Below are 14925 nucleotides of genomic sequence, written 5' to 3' on the forward strand. Positions count from 1 at the left end.
GCTGAAGAACGTGAGTGGCTGCCAGGCCGCATTTACCCATTGTTCATGGACCGCGCCCATGGCGTAGTTGGAGGCGTCCGTCGTGAGGGCGATGGGAGCCTGGGGTACCGGGTGGGCCAGCAGCGTGGCGTTGGCGAGGGCCCGTTTCGCGCCGGTGAAAGCAGCGTCCATGTCCGTGGAACAGACGACGTCGCGTTTCGCCGGCTGGCCACGGAGGGCGGTGTACAAGGGCCGCATGAGTTTCACAGCTCGGGGCACGAAGCGGTGATAAAAGTTCACCATCCCGAGGAACTCCTGCAGCGCCTTGACGGAGCGGGGGTGCGGGAAAGCGGCGATGGCTTCGACTTTGGCCGGTAGCGGCACGGCGCCGGTCCGGGTGATGCGGTGGCCCAAAACGTCGATCGTTGCTGCACCGAAGTGACATTTGGCCGGGTTGACGATCAATCCGTGCTCGCTGATGCGGCCGAACAGCGTCCGGAGGTGGAGGAGGTGCTCGGCTCTGGACGTGCTGGCGACGAGAATGTCGTCCAGGTAGGTATAGAGGAACGGCAAGTCGCGCAGCACGCCGTCCATCAGGCGCTGGAACGCCTGCGCCGCGTTTTTGAGGCCAAGGGGCATCCGGAGGAATTTGAAGAGGCCGAAAGGTGTAATCACCGCCGTCTTTGGGATGTCGGCCGGGCGGACGGGCACCTGGTGGTACCCCCGAATCAGGTCCACTTTTGAAAAAATGGTCCGCCCCGCCAACCGGGCGGAAAAATCCTGGATGTGTGGGACGGGGTACCTGTCGGGGGTAGTGGCGTCGTTGAGGCGGCGGTAGTCGCCGCATGGCCGCCATCCGCCCCCCGGCTTCGGGACGATGTGCAGCGGCGAGGCCCAGGCGCTGTCGGAGCGCCGCACAATGCCGAGGCGCTCCAGCGCCGCGAACTCGGCCTTGGCGACAGCGCGTTTGGCGGGATCGAGACGGCGAGCCCGGGCGTACACCGGCGGGCCCGTAGTGGGGATGTGATGCTCGATGCCGTGCCACACCGCGATGGCCGAAAACGTCAGTCGCGTGAGGGCCGGGAACTCCGCGAGGAGGTGTGCGAAGTCGTCCGCCAATGGGAGGGCGCAGGAAAACTCGGTGGGCGCGGCACGGCTCAAGGCGCATGCCAGGGAGCTGAAAGTTTCGGCGTTGACGAGGCGCCGGCGTTTCACGTCGACCAGCAGCCCGTGGGCGCACAGAAAATCGGCCCCGAGCAAAGCCATGGGGACATCCGCCGTCACGAACTCCCAGTGAAAGAGCTGGCTGCCGAAGCGGAGGGCGATGGTGCATGGGCCGAAGGTGCGGATGGCGGAGCCGTTGGCCGCGACTAAGGGGGGGGCCGCAAACGGCGACCCGCCTGTCCTCCGCCGAAGCGGGAGTGACGCTCAGTTGGGCGCCGGTGTCGCAGAGGAAGCGCCGCGCCGACGCTTGGTCCGCGATGAATAGCAGGTTTCCGGAACGGCCGGCATTCATTACTGGTAGGGAACGCCGGCCCGCCCATTTCCCGACTTGCTGAACGTGCACGGGGGTCGACATGATTGGGCCTGCCACCCGAACCTGGTGTGGAAATAACACCAGGCTGGGTCCGGCGGGGGCTCCGGTCGACGCGTCGGGACCGGGCGACGCGGCGTCGCCGCTGCCAGTCGCGCCGGCCCGGCGGCCTCCGGGAAGGAAACTGCATCGCGGGCGCCAGGCGGGTGGGCGGGAAGGCTCCCGGCCGCCACCCCGACGAGCTGGCTCGCCACTCCGGTGAGCTGGCTTGCCGAAGCGATCTTGTCGGCCTCCTTGGCGAGGTCGCGGGGGTTCACGATGGTCGCACCTGCCAGGGCGACCCGTACCTGGGCCGGGAGCTGGCGAAGAAAGAGCTCCTGAAACAGGAAATCTGAGGGGTGCTCGTCGAGCAACGCGAGCATGTAGTCCATGCGTTCGGACTGGCGCGTATCGCCGAGCTCAGGAAGGTCGAGCAGGCGTCGTGCGCGCTCAGCCGGGGAGAGGGCGAAAGCGCCCAGCAGAAGTGCCTTGATGGCGTCGTACTTGCCGTCAGCGGGCGGGTTCTGGAGGAAGCTCAGGCAGCGGGCGGCGGTCGCGGAGCCAAGCGCGGCGACCACGTAATGGTATCGAGTGGCGTCCTCCATTATGCCACGCAGGGCGAACTGGGAGTCCGCCTGCGCGAACCAGAAGGTGGGCAGTTTGAGGGACACTGCGGTGTCCATCGCATGTCGTAAATTCGGGGTCACCAGTGAAGGAGCCCGTGCTCCTGCATGAGACGGACGAAGTGACGGGCAAGACACAAACCCGTCCGAGAAGATATTTATTGTAAAAACCAACTCGGGAACTCTGAAAAGCCCGTTTATCGGGCTGCATATATATCCAAACCAGAAAGCATAACCGAAACCGAAAGCCACGCCTCTCAGGCGAGGCGTGCTTTGGTGGTCACGTGACCGACAGGTGCAAAGGATTATAACCGCACGCGCGGCACGCTTTGGTGGTCACGTGACCAGCCACCCCGGCGCCGCGGTTGTCCGCCGGTGACGTCACCGGCTGGAGCAAGGAGATTCTGCTGCCGGTCTCGCTTGGGGGACCCATGGGTCGCTACAATAGTCTTATTTATGTAAAGGTTAGGATTATAGTCTTACTTTATAGTCTTATTTATGTAAAGGTTAGTATAATAGTCTTATTGTATCATCTTATTTATGTAAAGGTTAGGATTATAGTCTTATAGTCTTATTTATGTAAAGGTTAGGATTATAGTCTTATTTTATAGTCTTATTTATGTAAAGGTTAGGATTATAGTCTTATTTTATAGTCTTATTTATGTAAAGGTTAGTATTATAGTCTTATTTTATAGTCTTATTTATGTAAAGGTTAGGTTTATAGTCTTATTTTATAGTCTTATTTATGTAAAGGTTAGGATTATAGTCTTATTTTATAGTCTTATTTATGTAAAGGTTAGGATTATAGTCTTATTTTATAGTCTTATTTATGTAAAGGTTAGGATTATAGTCTTATTTTATAGACTTATTTATGTAAAGGTTAGTATTATAGTCTTATTTTATAGTCTTATTTATGTAAAGGTTAGGATTATAGTCTTATTTTATAGTCTTATTTATGTAAAGGTTAGGATTATAGTCTTATTTTATAGTCTTATTTATGTAAAGGTTAGGATTATAGTCTTATTTTATAGTCTTATTTATGTAAAGGTTAGTATTATAGTCTTATTTTACATTCTTATTTTCTGTAAAGGTTAGGATTATAGTCTTATTTTATAGTCTTATATTATTTTTTCTGTAAAGGTTATGATTATAGTCTTATAGTCTTATTTATGTAAAGGTTAGGATTATAGTCTTATCGTCTTATTTATGTAAAGGTTAGGATTACAGTCTTATTTTATTGTCTTATTTATGTAAAGGTTAGGATTATAGTCTTATTTTATAGTCTTACACTACTCACAATAAGTTAGGGATATTGTGGGAGTGAGTTTTTTTTTTTTTTTTTAGGGGTTAGGGTGATGGTGTTGAAATCAAGAATGCAGTGTTTTTTCACACATTAATAACCATGGAATTAGGACCAACAACTTTTTTCAACATATTTAATACACAAAATCAACCACACCGAAGAACCTGCCAATATCCCTAACTTATTGTGAGTAGTGTATTTATGTAAAGGTTAGGATTATAGTCTTATTTTATATTCTTATTTTCTGTAAAGGTTATGATTATAGTCTTATAGTCTTATTTATGTAAAGGTTAGGATTATAGTCTTATCGTCTTATTTATGTAAAGGTTAGGATTATAGTCTTATTTTATTGTCTTATTTATGTAAAGGTTAGGATTATAGTCTTATTTTATAGTCTTACACTACTCACAATAAGTTAGGGATATTGTGGGAGTGAGTTTTTTTTTTTTTTTTTTAGGGGTTAGGGTGATGGTGTTGAAATCAAGAATGCAGTGTTTTTTCACACATTAATAACCATGGAATTAGGACCAACAACTTTTTTCAACATATTTAATACACAAAATCAACCACACCGAAGAACCTGCCAATATCCCTAACTTATTGTGAGTAGTGTATTTATGTAAAGGTTAGGATTATAGTCTTATTTTATATTCTTATTTTCTGTAAAGGTTGGGATTATAGTCTTATTTTATAGTCTTATTTATGTAAAGGTTAGGATTATAGTCTTATTTTATAGTCTTATTTATGTAAAGGTGAGGATTATAGTCTTATTTATGTAAAGGTTAGGATTATAGTCTTATTTTATTGTCTTATTTATGTAAAGGTTAGGATTATAGTCTTATTTTATAGTCTTACACTACTCACAATAAGTTAGGGATATTGTGGGAGTGAGTTTTTTTTTTTTTTTTTAGGGGTTAGGGTGATGGTGTTGAAATCAAGAATGCAGTGTTTTTTCACACATTAATAACCATGGAATTAGGACCAACAACTTTTTCAACATATTTAATACACAAAATCAACCACACCGAAGAACCTGCCAATATCCCTAACTTATTGTGAGTAGTGTATTTATGTAAAGGTTAGGATTATAGTCTTATTTTATATTCTTATTTTCTGTAAAGGTTGGGATTATAGTCTTATTTTATAGTCTTATTTATGTAAAGGTTAGGATTATAGTCTTATTTTATAGTCTTATTTATGTAAAGGTGAGGATTATAGTCTTATTTTATCGTCTTATTTATGTAAAGGTTAGGATTATAGTCTTATTTATGTAAAGGTTAGGATTATAGTCTTATTTTATAGTCTTATTTATGTAAAGGTTAGGATTATAGTCTTATTTTATATTCTTATTTTCTGTAAAGGTTGGGATTATAGTCTTATTTTGTCGTCTTATTTATGTAAAGGTTAGGATTATAGTCTTATTTTATAGTCTTATTTTTGTAAAGGTTAGGATTATAGTCTTATTTTATAGTCTTATATTATTTTTTTCTGTAAAGGTTAGGATGATAGTTTTATTTTATGGTCTTATTTATGTAAAGGTTAGGATGATAGTCTTATTTTATAGTCTTATTGATGTAAAGGTTAGGATTATAGTCTTATTTTATAGTCTTATTGATGTAAAGGTTAGGATTATAGTCTTATTTTATAGTCTTATTGATGTAAAGGTTAGGATCATCAGTCTTATTTTATAGTCTTATTTATGTAAAGGTTAGGATTATAGTCTTATTTTATATTCTTATTTTCTGTAAAGGTTGGGATTATAGTCTTATTTTATAGTCTTATTTATGTAAAGGTTAGGATTATAGTCTTATTTTATAGTCTTATTTATGTAAAGGTGAGGATTATAGTCTTATTTATGTAAAGGTTAGGATTATAGTCTTATTTTATTGTCTTATTTATGTAAAGGTTAGGATTATAGTCTTATTTTATTGTCTTATTTATGTAAAGGTTAGGATTATAGTCTTATTTTATAGTCTTACACTACTCACAATAAGTTAGGGATATTGTGGGAGTGAGTTTTTTTTTTTTTTTTTAGGGGTTAGGGTGATGGTGTTGAAATCAAGAATGCAGTGTTTTTTCACACATTAATAACCATGGAATTAGGACCAACAACTTTTTCAACATATTTAATACACAAAATCAACCACACCGAAGAACCTGCCAATATCCCTAACTTATTGTGAGTAGTGTATTTATGTAAAGGTTAGGATTATAGTCTTATTTTATATTCTTATTTTCTGTAAAGGTTGGGATTATAGTCTTATTTTATAGTCTTATTTATGTAAAGGTTAGGATTATAGTCTTATTTTATAGTCTTATTTATGTAAAGGTGAGGATTATAGTCTTATTTTATCGTCTTATTTATGTAAAGGTTAGGATTATAGTCTTATTTATGTAAAGGTTAGGATTATAGTCTTATTTTATAGTCTTATTTATGTAAAGGTTAGGATTATAGTCTTATTTTATATTCTTATTTTCTGTAAAGGTTGGGATTATAGTCTTATTTTGTCGTCTTATTTATGTAAAGGTTAGGATTATAGTCTTATTTTATAGTCTTATTTTTGTAAAGGTTAGGATTATAGTCTTATTTTATAGTCTTATATTATTTTTTTCTGTAAAGGTTAGGATGATAGTTTTATTTTATGGTCTTATTTATGTAAAGGTTAGGATGATAGTCTTATTTTATAGTCTTATTGATGTAAAGGTTAGGATTATAGTCTTATTTTATAGTCTTATTGATGTAAAGGTTAGGATTATAGTCTTATTTTATAGTCTTATTGATGTAAAGGTTAGGATCATCAGTCTTATTTTATAGTCTTATTTATGTAAAGGTTAGGATTATAGCCTTATTTTATAGTCTTATCTTATTTTTTCTGTAAAGGTTAGGATGATAGTCTTATTTTATAGTCTTATCTATGTAAAGGTTAGGATTATAGTCCTATTTTATAGTCTTATTGATGTAAAGGTTAGGATCATCAGTCTTATTTTATAGTCTTATTTATGTAAAGGTTAGGATTATAGTCTTATTTTATAGTCTTATCTTATTTTTTATGTAAAGGTTAGGATGATAGTCTTATTTTAAAGTCTTATCTTATTTGTTTTGTAAAGGTTAGGATGATAGTTTTATTTTATAGTCTTATTGATGTAAAGGTTAGGATGATAGTCTTATTTTATAGTCTTATTGATGTAAAGGTTAGGATTATAGTCTTATTTTATAGTCTTATTTATGTAAAGGTTAGGATGATAGTCTTATTTTATAGTCTTATATATGTAAAGGTTAGGATTATAGTGTTATTTTATAGTCTTATTGATGTAAAGTTTAGAATCATAGTCTTATTTTATAGCCTCTAGGTTAGGATTATAGTCTTATTTTATAGTCTTATCTTATTTGTTCTGTAAAGGTTAGGATTATAGTCTTATTTTATAGTCTTGTCTTATTTGTTCTGTAAAGGTTAGGATTATAGTCTTATTTTATTGTCTTATCTTATTTGTTCTGTAAAGGTTAGGATGATAGTCTTATTTTATAGTCTTATCTTATTTGTTCTGCAAAGGTTAGGATTATAGTCTTATCTTATTTGTTCTGTAAAGGTTAGGATTATAGTCTTATTTTATAGTCTTATCTTATTTGTTCTGTAAAGGTTAGGATGATAGTCTTATTTTATAGTCTTATTTATGTAAAGGTTAGGATGATAGTCTTATTTTATAGTCTTATTTATGTAAAGGTTAGGATTATAGTCTTATTTTATAGTCTTATTTATGTAAAGGTTAGGTTTATAGTCTTATCTTATTTTTTTCTGTAAAGGTTAGGATTATAGTATTATTTTTCCTCTTCCTCCTCCTGTTCCTGCTCTTCCTCCCCCTCCCTCTCTTCCTCTTCCATCTATTTTTGCAGGTTTATGGTGTCCAACAAATATCTCCGTTTGGTGGAAAACAAAGTATTGCGCATAGTGGAAGAAAGCGATAAGACCAAGTCCTCAGTTATTGTCAGGGTAATTTTAAAAAAGTTTTAGTTGTTTTTTAAGGTTATTGTTTTTATGGCGTTTTGGAACCAAATTTTCAGGTTATTAAACAGTTTAAGTTGGTCTTTCGATTGATGCTGATCTCTCTAAATAACCACAGGACTAAAAGTAAAACCATTCTAATAATTTCAAACACATTTTCTGGGGCGACACTGCATTTTAATCCACATTTGTGATTTTACTTACCTGAGGTCGATGCGTGTCATCTTTGTCGTTCACAGATGCTACCTCAAAATTAGATGACGTCAAGTCACAAGTGGAAGGCTTCAGTGATCATTTAAAATTTTTGAACGGCACCTTGAGTCATTTAGATTTGTCTGCCAACATCACCAGAGATGCATTGAAGATACAAGATCGGTACGAGCATTATCGGTGAGTTTACCACAAGCTTCCATTCCACCGTACGTCGTGAACATTGCTTCCGTTGTAGAGAGAAATGAACATCTGTCCAAGACAAAACGGTAGGTTAATAGGTTGGAACTCTGATGATCATTGTTGTTATATATATATATTTTTTCAAGAAGCACACGCTTGCGATATAACTGCATTTGTATTCAGGACTCGCATAAAACATAGCCTGGTGTTGGCTTAGCGGTTATGGTGCCGGCTTGGGATCCTATGATCCTGGGTTCGAATCTCAGTCGATCGCTGAATTAATGCTAGGCAGGTTGACTCAGCCTGTCATCCTTCCGATGTCGGCAAATTGAGTACCAGTTCGTTGGTAATTCCCTGTGTGTCGCAAGAGGTGACTAACAGGGTTGGTGGCAGGAAGGGCATCCAGCCATAAAACATTGCTTCAAAAATGGGACCACGGTGCCCAAAAAAGGCCAACCCCTGCTGTGCGGGGAAAAATGGCCTCTAAAGGTGGTTCTTCTACTCACATAAAACTTGAAAATGTGTGTGTCTGTCTGTGCCATACCTGCAGCTGGATCGTTGGTTTGGTGATATGTTGCATCATCTTCTTCATCGTGCTTCTGATAATTCTGGGTATCCTCTTTGGCCTTTGTGGTACGAGCAAAAAGGCAACGCCAACATCACGGGGATGCGTCTCTCACAGTGGTGGCAATTTCCTCATGGCGTACGTTATTTCATTACCTCCGCCACCGTAGCTGGTTGGAGTTTATGTTTTCACCCCTGTACATCTTGTCTATCTGTGAGCAGGATATATCAAAATGTTAAGGATTCCGAGGAAACTTGGTGGACAGGTTGGGTATGTGATGAAGACGAATTGATTAGATTTTGGTGAAGATCCGGATCCGAGAATTTTTAATTGATTCTTCACTATTGCCAGATGGGGCCAAAAATGATATACAGCACGATATTTCAAAAAAAGTTTTAGACTGGTTCGGACAACTAGGTGGATGAGTTAGGTAGGCAACAAGAACAAGCCAATTCGATTTTGGTTCAGGTCCGGAAACGGCTCCGGCCTATCAGTGGGATACAAAACGTAAACTGTTCAGCCTGGCGGAGTTAGTGATCTACCAAGTGCCGTTCTAGTTTTAGTTATTGTTTTCTTCAAGTTTAGTTTGAGTACAAAGTGGATGTGGACGGGCTTTGCGTTTTGGGATGCTTTCTAGTTGATTTGTTACCTCAACAACAACACAACAACAAAAAGTGTATGTCGAATAAGAAGCCAGTTTTGCATCATCACTAATGCCCGTTGGGGCCACTGGTTGATGTTTGTGCCTGTGTTTGCAGTGCCGTTGGCTTCAGCTTTCTCTTGTCCTGGATCATCATGATCGTTGTGCTGATCTTGTTCGTAACTGGAGGCAACATCCATAAGCTGGCCTGTAAACCATTGGCAGATGGAACTTTATTTGAGGTACGGGCTCAACATCCAAATATTGACCCACACCATCCCCTTCCCTTCTACTCCGTCCATTAAGTACAAGCTGGTGCAATGAAACATTAATGGTGGCCCGGCAGAACAAACATTCCAACTTTTATGCCTTTTGCGTCATTTTTTGTGAGCATGTTGGGTGAAATAATTTTGCTGTTGAGGAACGGTATCTATAATGAATTGTGGTTTTAAGATCCCTTATTGTACAATGTTGTCATGTGTTTGCACTCCTGAGCCTTTGTTTATCAGTAACGTAGTCGTAAAAACGTCAGCCAGGAAACTTGATGATGCGTTTTGTTCACTCATTCCTTCAAGTGTTTGGTTCTTGAGTTGCATCCTTCAAATGCTACTTTCCATGTGTACATTTCACCTGCAGTCCATTGATAAACTGGACAAACCTGAAGGAAGCGGGTCCATCTTTCTTCGTCTAATAAAACCTGGAAATTACAATTTATCTACAAATGACGTGTTGAGGTGAGTAAAAAGTTTACCACCTATTGAGCTACATGGATCTGACTTCAGCGATCCATGGGCCGGAAATGCATCCCACCTGCACCCTCCCCCGTCCCCCTACTGACTCATTTTGTTCATATAATCCGCCAAACATACCACTGCCCCTCTTGGGTGGTGGTTCGTGCTTCTATCCTTATCAAAAAGTTTCTCTTGTCTTTTGCCATTTTCTGAATCTCCTTTATTTCTCATTCCTGCAGGAACTGTGAGAACAACGAGGGTATATTTACTGCCCTGCCTTTGGAGTCGATGTACAACTTCGATATTCAAAAGCGGCTGAACTTCAGCAAGGTTTGTCCAACAACATTTGTGCAAAGTGGAGTCAGACCGAGCTTGCACGTCTGACCGAGCGATCGGACGGCATGGGAGCGAGTGCCCACCAGGTGGCACGCAAAGCATACGTGATGGTTCTAGCAAATTTTCCTTTTGTGTTAGCGACCACAGTTTTTGTATACAAGATCGAGGCTCGTGTAAGAGCTAACATTAATCACAAAAAGACAAACTGACACATAAAACATAAGATAAAGGGAGCGGGAGACAAGATGAGGAGAGAGGGGGAAGCACATAAGTACAACATTTGAGAGCAGGGACATCGGGAGATCTGTGGGAGGGAGAGGGCTTGGGGGGGAGGAGGAGGCACGAGAAGGGGGGGGGGAGGGTGGGTGGGAGAGGTATAAAACACTTGGTATAAAACAAACACAAAACACAATGTGAATAATTTATTTAATTAGGTATAAAATCGTTTGAAAAATTGGTGAATTTTTTTTTTTTTGTGACGACTGTTTTTTTTGTGTGTTTTGACAGTGTTTGACAAACAAAACACTGTTTCGACAGTGTTTTGTGACGACAGTTTTTTTGTGACTGCACAGTGACGTCCGTGCCGGGGTTATCTGCTGAACATCATTCGGACCTTTGTTCTTGCAGTACACGAAGGATTTTGACGACAAGTTGGCTGGAATGAACGTCGAAGTCGGCGACGTCGAGATCTTGTCCACAAGTGGCAGGAAAAACCTTGAGGACTTTAACGAATCTGGTATCAATGATCTCAACTTCACGGCCATCACTAAAGAGGTGATTGCAGTGGGATCAGACATGTGGTGAATGCTTTGCCAATGAGTAAATATGGTGATGCTGTTCAAAATAATACTGGGCCTCGACCTTTCTCCTCCTTTTATTCTCAGATGGAAAACGGAATCGTGAAAATGGATCTTCTTGAATTTGCTGACAAAATGGATAATTTGAGCACGGTATTTGTTTTCCAATCTCAAGCATTCTCTCACCACTTGTTAGACATGTGCCCGTGCTGCAGTGATGGAGATTTGATGGTTTTGTGTGTTATCGATTTTGAACTGGCCCGTTCGCCCCACATCGCGGAAACTTGTTTTCTGATGTAATCTAAGACCGTTAGAGGTGCTCGTACTCCCTGTGGCCCTCAAAATAATGATATATATATATATATATATATATGTATGTATGTATGTATATATATACTAGCAGAAGTACCTGGTGGGGAAGGGGGGAATGGAGGGGGAAGGGGGAGGGGGGAGGGGGATATATATATATATATATGCATACTTACATTGATGATGGTAACGTTTCCTTGTTTAGTATTTGAAACGACAATGTATTCATCAAATGAGAACGATTCTTTGACGATACACTCGTCCTTCAAGCTTTCTTTCTGCTTTCTTGGCGGATGCTGCGATTCATTACAGCTCCCATTGCTTCGACCCCCCTCGAGCGTTTGTTACTGATAGTTGCCTAGTCCTCGGCGGTTCAAGCACAGCACAATTCCTTCCTGTTCAAATTATCTGTGAAGTAGAAGAACCATTTCTGCACGGAACCATTTTTCGCGTTGTTGCACATGATACACAATCTTCTTCTTCACGAAATGCTTCGCTTTCTGGTTTTTTGAACGTTTATTATTTTATCTGCCAAATTTTTTCGCGATACAATGTGGTAGAGCAGCACTTCCAGAGTCGGCGTCAGAACAAATCTAATCGGGGGGCATTAGGGTAACCGCGGGGAGGGGGTGGGGGCACGAACTGCCGTTCGAGAACTCAATCTATGATGTAAATGCTTAATAATAAGAGTTTGCCGTCAACAATCAACACACCAACCCAGTTACAATTTAAAAACATGCTGTAAAGTCTCTCTCTTGCACACACACACAAACACACACACACACACACACACACACAATTAATTGTACAGTATCGGTTGTTCCTAAACTTAAATAATTTAAAGGATTGTTGTAAATGATGTTAATTTCACAACATCCCATATTCAACTTTATTTAAATTGTAAACCTCAAACATAGTTACATATATATAAAAAATAACCACCTTTAGAGGCCATTTTTCCCCGCAAAGCGGGGGTTGGCCTTTTTCGGGAACCGTGGTTGTTGTTGTTTTTCGGTCCCCTTTTTGAAGCAATGTTTTACGGCCGGATACCCTTCCTGACGCCAACCCTTTTTGCCGCCTTTAACGACAAGCAGGGAATTACCAGTGAACTGGTACTCAATTAGCCGACCTTGGAAGGATGACAGGCTGAGTCAACCCCCCTGGCGTTAATTCAGCGATCGACCGGGATTCGAACCCAGGATACTAGGATCCTAAGCCGGCACCCTAGCCGCTAGCCCAACACCAAGGCTCCGAGGGGAAAACCTCAAACCTCAAACATAGTTCCTCCACCTAAATCAAGAATGTTAACCCGTAAGCAACTGACTAGTTTCCCGACTGCATGGATCATCAGCTGGGCACCGTCACACATCAGCACAGATCATCAGCACACATCAGATCATCAGCACACATCAGATCATCAGCACACGTCAGATCATCAGCACACATCAGATCATCAGCACACATCAGATCATCATCACACATCAGATCATCAGCACAGATCATCAGCACACATCAGATCATCAGCACACATCAGATCATCAGCACAGATCATCAGCACACATCAGATCATCAGCACACATCAGATCATCAGCACAAATCATCAGCACACATCAGATCATCAGCACACATCAGATCATCAGCACACACACACACACACACACACTGCACTGTGCCTCCACACTGCACAAAATATAGCCTCGTCTCTGTCTCTCACTCTTTCTCTCTTTCACTGTTTCACTCATTTACTCTTTCACTCACTGCACTGTGCGCGTCATTGGACCATCATTTGAAATCGACTATTTTTCTCCACTCTTACCGAATAAATGCAAACAGACCCAAAAATCATTCAACATTTTGCGTAATAATCATGAAAGCCAAGGCTGGCATCATAAAGGGAATGAAACGCATGGCTTACCTTCAGAAGAGTTGCAGGCGGTGAGTGTTGGTGCTGAACCTCCTAAGAATGGTGTCCTTTCACTCAGTTGTGCATTTTCGGGTTAAGTCCCTCTCAAACGCTAGCTGAACCAACTGGGCCGAAAATACGTTTCTCAGAGTGGACAATGAATTCTCGCACATTGCTGTGGAGGCGCCAAATGTTGAGGCATGATTGAAAGCAGTCAGTACACTGGGCATTCCGATCAGATGTGTGTGGTACTCTGAGAGGATGTTGCTCTTCAGAGGTGGCCGTGCTGGGCGCATTTGCTCCCTCTTCAGTTGGTGAAGCTGGAGGAGGCCTTGAAGAAGCAGCACCGTGTAGCCATTTTCTTATATCCATTTCTGTTCGTAGTGCAGTCTGATAGTTGCTTGCTCTCACTGAAACATTTTGGCGTCAAGCGCCGTCTGACTTGCTAATGTTGTAGGTGATGCGTGCGCTTATCTTGACGTAATGACAACAAATCAAACCAGTAGGTCATAGGTCAAACACCAGACCAATGAGCACACTACTTCCTCAAATGTGACCTGATGCAAATATGACCAACAGGGTGTGTTTTTTTCTTTTCTTATATTTGTTTTTATTTCATTTCATTTAGTGAAAAGATTTTCACTTTTAATATGATAAATATAAATTAGTTAATAAAACGCAAAGTTTGGCGCCGAAGGCTTGGCCTGCGGGTGGGGGGGGGGGGGGGGGGGGGCACAATAACTCATTTGGGGGGCCATGGCCCGTGAATGCCCCCCCCCCCATGACGCCGACCCTGAGCACTTCCAATCACTGCTTGCAAACCCATGATACAAAGCAAACATCATCATTCTGTGGTTCACTCTGTATAAACACATGCAGGACGAGGACATTGGGAGACACTGGACAAATCGACATAGTATATATGGGATTTGAACCTGGGAACACCGGAGTCGCAAGTTGCCATCGGAGGGGGAATTGAAAAGTTCCAAAGAAAGTTCCACGCTTCTCCAGACCTTCCTCATTCTAAGTGTCCGAATCATTTCCAAAATGTCAACAATTAATAATCCAATAACAATTGCGACGGAGATTTTGTTTATATCTTACTTGATTGGTTTGAGGGGGATAGATGTCTGCATGGCAATCGTATGAGACTACATTGGGAGAAGCATCAGTGGGTGATGACGTGGATCAGTGGCAGCACAATGCGGAAACGTCTTCAATCCTGCTGTTTTATTTACTTATTTTTACACACTCTGAGGCTCATGGAGAAGCTGTGACCCCAATTGCGCACACATGCAGGCAGACACACGACACGACACCCGACTTGACTTTCACGCAAACACAGCCGCTAAGCCTGGGGAAGGCGACGGTCACTTCCTGTAGCATTCTGGGTACCAGCGAGGTCACCTTTTATGACGTCACTTTTCCCACCGCACAACGCTGTGATGAAAGGAGAAACTTCCTCCTCCCAATTGATGCCTACCTCTGGGGTATTTCTGTGCTCTATCTATAATTCCAGTAATCTCTGTGTGTATGTATGTCTGTATGTTTGTCTGTGACCGCTGTTTCTCGACAACCACGGGTCCGATATACTTGAAACTTGCCAGGTATATTGCTGGGGACCCGAGTATGTGCCTTTTCAAGGTTTCATATTAATCGGACAAGTAGTTACCGAGCTATGGCGATTTCTTTACCAAACTCCGCAAGCCGTTCGCTTTGGACCAAACCATTTCATGTAAATAGAGGGGGGGGGGGGGGGGGGATTGTCACCG

The 14925-nt window shown here is 41.9% G+C and overlaps 1 protein-coding gene across 2 annotated transcripts in view; it reads left to right on the plus strand.

Annotated features, from left to right (window-relative positions):
- Positions 1-14925, plus strand: part of PROM1 (prominin 1) — a 47741-nt gene that overhangs the window by 22735 nt on the left and 10081 nt on the right. Inside the window, exons 10-16 of one of the 2 annotated variants that reach the window (XM_078773920.1) lie at positions 7719-7869; positions 8423-8575; positions 9196-9319; positions 9714-9811; positions 10048-10138; positions 10772-10918; positions 11029-11094. In XM_078773920.1, coding sequence (XP_078630046.1) covers positions 7719-7869; positions 8423-8575; positions 9196-9319; positions 9714-9811; positions 10048-10138; positions 10772-10918; positions 11029-11094 — 830 coding nt within the window. The remainder of the gene's footprint in view (positions 1-7718; positions 7870-8422; positions 8576-9195; positions 9320-9713; positions 9812-10047; positions 10139-10771; positions 10919-11028; positions 11095-14925) is intronic. The other variant, XM_078773919.1, reaches the window with a different exon arrangement.

This window comes from Myxine glutinosa, chromosome 3, assembly GCF_964187855.1.
Source record: "Myxine glutinosa chromosome 3, kmMyxGlut1.1, whole genome shotgun sequence".
Taxonomy (NCBI): Eukaryota; Metazoa; Chordata; class Myxini; order Myxiniformes; family Myxinidae; genus Myxine; species Myxine glutinosa.